The sequence below is a fragment of the Notolepis coatsorum genome (genome assembly GCF_963971535.1).
Source record: "Notolepis coatsorum genome assembly, chromosome: 19".
In the NCBI taxonomy this organism is placed as follows: Eukaryota; Metazoa; Chordata; class Actinopteri; order Aulopiformes; family Paralepididae; genus Notolepis; species Notolepis coatsorum.
This window is the reverse complement of record NC_140183.1, coordinates 79,073,139-79,084,262: the sequence shown is the minus strand read 5'-3', so window position 1 is coordinate 79,084,262 and position 11,124 is coordinate 79,073,139. Positions and strand designations below refer to the sequence as shown.

General features: G+C 41.2%; 2 protein-coding genes across 2 annotated transcripts; both read left to right on the top strand.

Annotated features, from left to right (window-relative positions):
- The first annotated feature begins 2,497 nt into the window (after nucleotides 1–2,497).
- LOC311245969 (chemerin-like receptor 1) lies at nucleotides 2,498–6,813 on the top strand. Its single transcript, XM_084336003.1, has 2 exons — nucleotides 2,498–2,556; nucleotides 5,063–6,813. Exons 1-2 carry the CDS (start codon nucleotides 2,547–2,549, stop codon nucleotides 6,130–6,132), a joined length of 1,080 nt encoding a protein of 359 aa, XP_084192129.1. The 5' UTR covers nucleotides 2,498–2,546; the 3' UTR covers nucleotides 6,133–6,813.
- Nucleotides 6,814–8,483: 1,670 nt separating this feature from the next.
- On the top strand, nucleotides 8,484–9,329 carry LOC311246569 (C3a anaphylatoxin chemotactic receptor-like; the record flags this gene model as incomplete). The annotated part of the gene is made up of 1 exon (XM_084336719.1): nucleotides 8,484–9,329. One exon carries the CDS (start codon nucleotides 8,484–8,486, stop codon nucleotides 9,144–9,146), a length of 663 nt encoding a protein of 220 aa, XP_084192845.1. The 3' UTR covers nucleotides 9,147–9,329.
- Between the last annotated feature and the right edge of the window lie 1,795 nt (nucleotides 9,330–11,124).

Sequence of the window (11,124 nt, the reverse complement as noted above, 5' to 3'; positions counted from 1 at the left end):
GTGTCATCAACACACATAACCTGTAATATCCATACCTGTCCCTGTGTGCCGTGTGCATGTGCACACACACACACACACACACACACACACTCCTGCTGTTGTTCAATGGACTTCTGAAGGTGAACTGTTATGGCGCTGTTATGGGTGGTCCAATTGTAACAAATAATTCAAAGTAAAAGTGTCAAAACCACCGGTGTTGTGTTTCCGTTCCGTGTGTAGCTAAGAGGATTTTTAATTTGAATGATCTCGAATGCAGGGGCGTGCACAGACAATTTGGGGGGCAGGGGCTCAAGGGGGGGGGGGGGCATGTGGGGTACTTTCTAAGTTGATAAGGTACAGTACTATGTTTTCTTGGATAGTAGTAGTATACATTTACATTTTCATATTTGGGGGGGAATTAGGGCCCCCCTTCGGCCCTATCTGTGCACACCACTGGCTCAATTTCTTTCTTGAAAACATGAAAGTGAGGTTTTGGCAAATGTACATTTATGAATGTAAAATATGAGCTTGATTTGGAAATATAATTTTTTATATATCGTGTTGATCATATATGAATTTATATTCCTGAGTTGATAAGGTATATGTTTTCGTGGATAGTAGTATAGATAGTAGTACCGGTATATAGTATATTTCAGTCTTATTTTTTTTTTGGAGGGGCACTTGGAGCAAAAGGGCAGGGGCTCAAGCCCCGCTTCTGCCCTATCTGTGCACGCCACCACTCAAATGTACACAAATGTGCAATATTTGGAAAATAGTAAAAAAAAAAAAAAAAAAAAAAAAAAAAGTCTTATAGTTTTTTAAGTACATTTCAGTTCATTCATAGAGTAGGGACTATGGTTGCAAAGGGTCGGAAAAGTTCCGGTAAATTTATGGAAATCTTCCATGGGAATCTGGGGAATCTTTTGCTAATTTCAATAAATAACGTTTATAATAGTGAACTTGCCTGATACATATAATAATGCAATACTAGGCATGTTTTAGTTCAAATATCCCCATTTAAAAGGTGCTGTAAGTGGTATCTTTGTTTGTTAAAATAACTGGTCTATATGTTAAAATAATAGCTCTACATTCCATCACTGATATAGAGTGTTTGGTCAGTAACTTTCTTATATAATAAAATAATAATCTTGTATGGGTCTCTCAGTCCCTCCCTTGCTTTTAAGCAAAATTATTAAGTAAAATAATCTACCAGTGCAGTATGCAAATTTAGCTTGGCAAGATTTCCTGAAATAAGTACAAATATATAGGGTTCTCTCTCCTGTTTGAATAAAGTGAGAAAGGATACCAGAAAATGTATTTTCTGTTTACTGCAGAGTGGAGGGACTGGCCAAACACACTATATCAGTGATGGCTGTTGGAATATAGTGCAATTTAACACTTAATCTAACAAAAATAAATACCACTTAGAGCATCTTTAATGTGAATTCACTTGAATTGCAACTGTACAGTGCACTCCTCCATTACATGTACAGATAACTGCCAGCATCCAGAGACTATACGAGTCTACTATATGAGACAGATCACTGTGGTAGTTTTGAATGGGGAAATCCATAACACTACGACGGTGGCAACGACGAGACTACTTACTGCAAAATAAACATATTCTGAGAAAATAATTAACTGTGATGTGATTTCATGTTTAGTCAAATTATAATTTACTGCATCTTGAGGTGACATTGCATTTTAAATCACTAACGCACCACTCTCGACAGTGGCTCATGAGGCAGAGCTGTTGTCTGGTAATCGGAAGGTTCCCGGTTATATTCCGGCTCCTCCTGGAAGCATGTCCTTGACCTTGAGCAAGACATTTAACCCCTAACTGCTCTCGATGAGCAGGTCGGCACCTTGCTTGGTCGCCTCCGCAGTCTGTGAGTGAATGGGTGAATGTGAGGCACAAGTTGTAAAGCGATTTGGTTAATAAACGCGCTATATAAAATGTAGTCCATTTACCATTCTCTGACAACCTTATCTTGAAGCTAGGGGGACATGTATTAAAGTGACACTTTGGGCACTGGGAAGCTTGGAACTAGTTGCGCCTCGTGTTTTCGGCGAAGAATGCCGACATTATATTTTATGGAAACAGGAAGGACAGATGTAGCAACGTTTCTCCTGGATATGACAAGTGTCCAGTGAAGAATAGCCACCAAGGTTCAAAATATCAAAGCTTCCCTTTAAGCTTGAAAAATCAACACTTTCGTACTGAATGGATGACAATTGCGTGTGTCCTCCTCATGCAGCCTTAAGATCAAGTCACATTGGATCTGATGAGGCCATAAAATAAGAGAGAGCTTTTGAAGAAGGTTCACAAACAAACAAATTGCAAAATCTCTCGCCTGGTGGAAATAACTCTAGTTCCCATACAGTCCTATTTAGTATCGTGCAGAGGAAGGGCGGATTCAAAAGACTAAAGCAGACTCCTCCCTGCACCAAAAACCAAATATATTATCAGTTCCATCAACCCTGCCTAGCCATTTGCATTCACCGCGCTCATCATAATAACCGGGTCAACTGAACTCATTTAGGAGTGTTGCAACACAAACAAAGAGATGGGGAACGGTGAGATAAAGTTCTTTTTTCCCCCCTGTCTAACTTTAAATTGAGAGAATATGATGTGGTTATCTAAAATATGTCACTGCAGCCTAAATGACAATAATGTGTAATTCATTTGTGGAGAATTGATCTGAAAATGAATGATTTAACTCTGATAAAAGTGCTTAGTTGAAAGAATAGGACTTATCCTAGACATGACATACAGGTATAGAGTACTGTTACATTTTGTTACTTGCTGCTTGGAGTCTTCTTAAAACATTTAATTGCAGACTGTATGCATTGTAATTATAAATATCGGATTTGGAGATTACTACCATTTAACTGTTTATCCAAGACTGCCATGTAAAATATATTATAGACAAATCGACATGCTTAAAAAAAAAAAATAAAAAGTAGCTCCGACAAGGGAAAAAAGGGATTTGTCAGCAATTCAGATAGCTCACTGCTTTGAGAGGTAAAATCTCAAATCCAAACAGTTACATTACAGTTGTCAACAAACAACAAATTCTCATGAACCACTAGCAGCAGGGGTAGTACTTGAGTAATTGTACTTCGTTACAATACTTAAGTATTGTTTTGGGGGATTTGTACTTTACTCAAGTAGTTTTAGGTTTGTATACTTGTACTTTTACTCAATTACATGTCAGAGAATAAAAACATACTTTTTACTCCTTACATTTAAAATGCAGACCTACAAAGTACAAATCTCGCAGGTTCAACCATTTTAATTAGTATATTTGTTTCTCTGGCCGAACGTTAACGTTATTAATCCTGCGGCCAAAGTTTATTTAAAAACAGCCAATCAAATCCCCATCATTGGAAAATTAACCCACCCATACCAATGCTGATTGGTCCTTGTGCAAGACTAGAAAGTGGGGATCTTTGATTAAACACCTGCTATCAGAAGAATAGACAGTCAGAGTGACAATTGATTGAGTGATTGAAAACTTTAAGATTGCAGAATGGGTACAATACAGTACGGCTCAATACACACAATTGTTAAGGGGATGCAGACCAGAGAAAGACTTTCGTCTTGTTTACATCAGGGTCCCCCATTTTCAATTCATAATGACATACAGATATATATCATGACATTTATGACATACAGGTATACAGTACTGTTACATTTGTGACATACAAGATATGCAAATATACAGTACTGTTAAACAGAGATCTTATAACAGAAAATATATACATACGAGGGGGAGGAAACTGTACATTAGGGGTGGGTGGGTGGGTTTTTGGACATTTACGGGGGCCAGTTTAGAATTGCAGCCTCCCGTAGGTGCTTTGAGAGCGGTTTTGAAGGTGGGTAGGGATTCACATTTTTTACGGCTGTGGGTAGGGCGTTCCACATTGATGTGGCATAATTGCGAAACGTGTTTAGAAACCAAATCGAGCTACAAACGATAGTACGAGTGATGAAGAGGACGCAGGAATTTCAAATTAGATGGAGAAGTGCATTAAATCATTTTAATGTAAAAAAAAAAGTGTCCTCCGTTCTTTAATTTCAGCATTGTCTATCGCAGAACACATTCCATTGTGGGCCAAGTGATGCTTGGTTTCATTACAGCCTTGCCTAAACACCAGCTGATGATTTCACTAATTGGCTCACCTCTTCAACTAACTCACCTGGTGCAATGTGTAGTTTAAAATAAAAACTTGGCCCACGATGGAATGAGTTTGAGACCCCTGGTCTATCCCTTGCAATAAAAACAAGTTTTTACTGTGTGAGCCAGATACTCTGACTTTTACCTGAGTACGATTTTGAGACGGTACCTATACTTTCACTTAAAGGAAAACTCCAACATTTTGGGAAATTAGCTTATTTAACATCTTCCCTGGAGTTAGACAAGAAGATACATACCTTTTTTGTCTCTGTGCGTGCATTTTAGCTTTGGGAATAGACGCTCCGTTAGCATAGCTTAGCTTCATCACTGGAAGTGAGTAGGGGCCGGAGCCTTACAGTGCCTTACAGTGTATTGCAAGGTCTGACATTGACCAAACTTGATATGCATGACCTTGGTGGGCTCTAGGTCAACGCCTGAAAAGGGGGTCAATGTCAGACTTTGCAATCAAAAATTAGGGGGCTAATAACCCTTGCCATAATTTCAGTGTGCCCCCTAACTTTTGATTGCAAGGTCTGACATTGACCCCCTTTTCAGGAGTTGACCTAGAGCCCACCAAGGTCATGCATATCAAGTTTGGTCAATGTCAGACCTTGCAATACACTGTAAGGCACTGTAAGGCTCCGGCCCCTACTCACTTCCAGTGATGAAGCTAAGCTATGCTAACGGAGCGTCTATTCCCAAAGCTAAAATGCCCGCACAGAGACAAAAAAGGTATGTATCTTCTTGTCTAACTCCAGGGAAGATGTTAAATAAGCTAATTTCCCAAAATGTTGGAGTTCCCCTTTAAGTATAATTTCTGGGTACTTTTTACACCCCTGCAGAGCAGGTTTGCATACCACCTTCACACTGTTAAACTAAAAGAATGTTGTTTTCTTTTGTAGATTCATATAACGATTCCAGTAACTGCACGGCGCCCTCTCTCCACGCCGTGCATGTCGTCAGTTTGGTCATCTACTGTGTGGTATTGTTGACCGGCACTTTAGGCAATGGCCTTGTCATCTACGTGACGGGGTGCCGGATGAAGAAAACGGTCAACTCGATTTGGTTTCTCAACTTGGCCCTGGCTGACTTCATCTTCACAGCCTTCTTGATTTTCACAATTGTTTCCGTGTCCCAGGGTTACAAGTGGCCTTTCGGAGACTTGATGTGCAAGCTCAACAGTTTAATCCTTGTGATTAACATGTTCGCCAGCATATTCCTCCTGATGGCCATAAGTCTGGATCGTTGCCTCGCCACATGGGTGGTGGTGTGGGCACAGAACAAGCGAACCCCTCGCAAAGTCGAGTGCATGTGCGTTTGCATCTGGGTGGCAGCTCTAGCCTGCAGTCTCCCTTACGCCATTCCTCGTGAAGTTACGTCACATAACGGCACGTTCTATTGCGGATTTTCAAAATCATATCCACAAGAATTAAAGACAATACTCGTAGTCTTTCGCTTTGTTGCAGGCTTTGCTATTCCCTTCTTAGTAATAATCGCCTCTTATGTTGCCATCGGTGTGCGCATCAGGCGCCTCCAGAAAGGCAAGAAGCAGAGCCAGAGGCCTCTCCGCATCATCATTTCCCTCATACTCGCCTTCTTCGTCTGCTGGATGCCCTTTCACGTGTTTCAGTTCATGTTTGAGTTCAAGCCGGCCCTTCGGTGTCTCTGCATGGCGGGTATTCCCCTGTCCACAGCCCTGGCCTTCTTCAACAGCTGCATCAACCCTGTCCTCTACGTCTTCATGTGTGACGAGTTCCAGAAGAAGCTGAAGCAGTCCGTGTGCCACGTCCTGGAGAGCGCCCTGGCGGAAGACGGCCAGTCGTTTACGTCGTCTCGCTCCATGGCTTCCCATCTTCCGAGGATTTCCCGGAAATCCAACTCTGGCTTCCTCGAATGCACTGCCACATCCTTAACGACGAGCACAGATATTGTGGAGGAGCAAAAGGCACTGTACTCTAAACAAGACCACTAGATCCAACAGCCACTGTGATTGTTTGAAAATCTTATTAACAGATTGCAGAATGCGTACAATACACAGAGTACAGCTCAAGGGGATGCAGACCAGAGAAAGACTTTAGTCTTGTTTACATCAGGGTCCCCCACTTTCAATTCATCATAACATATGACATACAGATACAGTACTGCTACATCTAGATATTTATGACATACCAGATCTACAAATACAGTACTGTTTGTGATACAAAAAGAGTATAAAAAAAGAGAGTATATACATTTGAGGGGGGAAAAACTGTACATTGGAGGAGGTTGGGTAGGTGGGTAACTGTACATTGGAGGGGGTTGGGTTAGGACATTTACAGGGGCCATTTTCGAATTGCAGTCTCCCGTAGGTGCTCTTTGAGAGTGGTTTTGAAAGTGGGTAGTGATTCACATTCCTTTACAGCTTTGGGTAGGGCGTTCCACATTGATGTGGCATAATTGCTAAACGTGTTTAGTCCCTTGTTTGAGCCGAATCTGGGTTTAACATGATTAGTGGAGCTCCCTCTGGTGTTGTGGTCGTGGTATTCACTGACCTTTGGGAAGTATTTTGACATGTACATGGGTACCTTAGTCGTGTAGTGTATCTTGTAGACCAGTCACATTGCAAGTTGCTGTACTCTGTCGTCTACTCTAAGCCATCCTAGGTTGTCAAAGTGGGCAGGGGTGAGGTGGGTTCTGGGGGTAAGGTCAAGCAGTAGTCTGACCAGTTTGTTTTGTGATGTTTGTAATTTTGTTTTTAGCACCTTTGAGGTGCTTTGGTACCATGAGGTGCAAGCATAGTCGTAGTACCCTTGAATGAGTGCTCCTGCCAGAGTCTTCAGGGTATTCTTGTTTACCAGTGAGGAGATCCGGTACAAGAATCTAGTTTGTTGGTTGACTTTTTTGATTACATTGGATGCCATTTTGTCACAGGAAAGATTTGCCTCTAGGATGAAACCCAGGTATGTAATTTCATCTTTCCTTGTGACAATATTGTCACCCACTGTAACTGAGAAGCCGTCGGTCTTGCCGAGTTTGTTATTTGAACCGAAGAGAATGGACTCCGTTTTACCCAGGTGTAATGATAGTTTGTTATCAGCAAGCCAGGTGCAGATTCTGCCTAGTTCAGAGCTGAGGGTTTTTTCAACCTGTAACTTGTTCTGTAATAATTTGTGCTTGTTAAAGTCATAATCCATCCATCGAATGACACGCTGTTGACTCATTGGCTTTGTTTGCATAGTGGATCCCGGATTGAAGACATTTCCTTCCCACTTCGAAGATTCATTGTTTGAGCCTTTGACAAAAGGACTAATGGTGTGTAACAAGTAAATGTGAGTTTTACACAACATTTGAGGCCATTAGTAAAAGAGCTGTCTACATTTTTTATGTTTGCAAATACTAGAGTAAAACTCTTCCAAGCACATTCATCGCATATATATTGCATTGTGTATACAGATGTTCTGTTCATGTTGTATTATATTATTCTGATGACTCTTGGGAGCATGTGATGAAAGACACATTTTCACATGAACAGACAATAATTTTATCTTATCTGAATGCATTGTTACTGTTCATGATGCGTTATGTTTTGGAGTGAAGTAGAACTGAAATGTAAATTCCCAATGTTTCATTTTGCTAATTTCAAGCCCTACCTTTGATGATTCTGTCCAAGATGTATGACCTACAATTAAATAATTAAAAAAAACTGCTTAGTCGCATTTTCATTGTTTATTTTATTGTATCCCCCCCCCCCCCCCCCCATCTACATTCTATAGCCATTAATCTTCTAGATTATATTCAAAAAGTAATCTTTATTCCCCTACCACACCACGTAGAATCACTCACCATTCCAGAAAATGTTTGGCATGTTGTTGGGACAGAGGGAGTGATTGTATGTGTAAAGTAAGATGGATTGACCCAAGTGATTTATTTGTGACTACAAAAGAAAAGTTTATGAAAATGGAGAAACAAATATATAGTATTGAAGTATTCATGTGTATCTACAGTACTTACTTACTTTTCCAAACCTATCTAGTCACAAATGAAATTCCATACTTTTATCCATCCTATCAAAATGTACTTGTATGTTCAGTAAAGAGTTTACTAGGATTTACCCCGGCATAACTAAGCATAATAGTCAAAAGCTGCACGCGCGAAATAGTCAAACGCAGCTAACTCACGCCGGCGTACTACACATGATGTAAGTAACCACTCCCTTCGTTGAAACCAATAGTATGTCTGCTGCAGAGCCCCAGAGCTCCAATAGTGAGTATGTCACTGCAGACCCAGGAACAAGTCAGACACATTCTACAAACGTGTCTAATGTAAAATATATAAGTCCAGTGCATGTGCGTTTGCATCTGGGTGGCAGCTCTAGCCTGCAGTCTCCCTTACGCCATTGCTCGTGAAGTTACATCATGTAACGGCGCGTTCTATTGCGGATTTTCAAAATCATATCCACAAGAATTAAAGACAATACTCGTAGTCTTTCGCTTTGTTGCAGGCTTTGCTATTCCCTTCTTAGTAATAATCGCCTCTTATGTTGCCATCGGTGTGCGCATCAGGCGCCTCCAGAAAGGCAAGAAGCAGAGCCAGAGGCCTCTCCGCATCATCATTTGCCTCATACTCGCCTTCTTCGTCTGCTGGATGCCCTTTCACGTGTTTCAGTTCATGTTTGAGTTCAAGCCGGCCCTTCGGTATCTCTGCATGGCGGGTATTCCCCTGTCCACAGCCCTGGCCTTCTTCAACAGCTGCATCAACCCTGTCCTCTACGTCTTCATGTGTGACGAGTTCCAGAAGAAGCTGAAGCAGTCCGTGTGCCACGTCCTGGAGAGCGCCCTGGCGGAAGACGGCCAGTCGTTTACGTCGTCTCGCTCCATGGCTTCCCATCTTCCGAGGATTTCCCGGAAATCCAACTCTGGCTTCCTCGAATGCACTGCCACATCCTTAACGACGAGCACAGATATTGTGGAGGAGCAAAAGGCACTGTACTCTAAACAAGACCACTAGATCCAACAGCCACTGTGATTGTTTGAAAATCTTATTAACAGATTGCAGAATGCGTACAATACACAGAGTACAGCTCAAGGGGATGCAGACCAGAGAAAGACTTTAGTCTTGTTTACATCAGGGTCCCCCACTTTCAATTCATCATAACATATGACATACAGATACAGTACTGCTACATCTAGATATTTATGACATACCAGATCTACAAATACAGTACTGTTTGTGATACAAAAAGAGTATAAAAAAAGAGAGTATATACATTTGAGGGGGGAAAAACTGTACATTGGAGGAGGTTGGGTAGGTGGGTAACTGTACATTGGAGGGGGTTGGGTTAGGACATTTACAGGGGTCATTTTCGAATTGCAGTCTCCCGTAGGTGCTCTTTGAGAGTGGTTTTGAAAGTGGGTAGTGATTCACATTCCTTTACAGCTTTGGGTAGGGCGTTCCACATTGATGTGGCATAATTGCTAAACGTGTTTAGTCCCTTGTTTGAGCCGAATCTGGGTTTAACATGATTAGTGGAGCTCCCTCTGGTGTTGTGGTCGTGGTATTCACTGACCTTTGGGAAGTATTTTGACATGTACATGGGTACCTTAGTCGTGTAGTGTATCTTGTAGACCAGTCACATTGCAAGTTGCTGTACTCTGTCGTCTACTCTAAGCCATCCTAGGTTGTCAAAGTGGGCAGGGGTGAGGTGGGTTCTGGGGGTAAGGTCAAGCAGTAGTCTGACCAGTTTGTTTTGTGATGTTTGTAATTTTGTTTTTAGCACCTTTGAGGTGCTTTGGTACCATGAGGTGCAAGCATAGTCGTAGTACCCTTGAATGAGTGCTCCTGCCAGAGTCTTCAGGGTATTCTTGTTTACCAGTGAGGAGATCCGGTACAAGAATCTAGTTTGTTGGTTGACTTTTTTGATTACATTGGATGCCATTTTGTCACAGGAAAGATTTGCCTCTAGGATGAAACCCAGGTATGTAATTTCATCTTTCCTTGTGACAATATTGTCACCCACTGTAACTGAGAAGCCGTCGGTCTTGCCGAGTTTGTTATTTGAACCGAAGAGAATGGACTCCGTTTTACCCAGGTGTAATGATAGTTTGTTATCAGCAAGCCAGGTGCAGATTCTGCCTAGTTCAGAGCTGAGGGTTTTTTCAACCTGTAACTTGTTCTGTAATAATTTGTGCTTGTTAAAGTCATAATCCATCCATCGAATGACACGCTGTTGACTCATTGGCTTTGTTTGCATAGTGGTTCCCGGATTGAAGACATTTCCTTCCCACTTCGAAGATTCATTGTTTGAGCCTTTGACAAAAGGACTAATGGTGTGTAACAAGTAAATGTGAGTTTTACACAACATTTGAGGCCATTAGTAAAAGAGCTGTCTACATTTTTTATGTTTGCAAATACTAGAGTAAAACTCTTCCAAGCACATTCATCGCATAGACGGTAAGCAAATTTCCCCAAATGTTGGCGTGTTCCTTTAAACGCAAATAAAAACAGAGGTCCAAAGGTGGAGTTTCTGAATACGGGCTGGATGCGAAATCTGACTGAGTTGTCTTATTTCAGTTTATGTTAGTAAGTGTGAGTTGCAGCTTAGATGTACCTTATATATTGCATTGTGTAATGTTGATGATCGCTGGAGGGCGATCATACAGATGTTCTGTTCATGTTGTATTATATTATTCTGATGACTCTTGGGAGCATGTGATGAAAGACACATTTTCACATGAACAGACAATAATTGTATCTTATCTGAATGCATTGTTACTGTTCATGATGTGTTATGTTTTGGAGTGAAGTAGAACTGAAATGTAAATTCCCAATGTTTCATTTTGCTAATTTCAAGCCCTACCTTTGATGATTCTGTCCAAGATGTATGACCTACAATTAAATAATAAAAAAAAACTGCTTAGTCGCATTTTCATTGTTTATTTTATTGTATCCCCCCCCCCCCCCCCCCCCCCATCTACATTCTATAGCC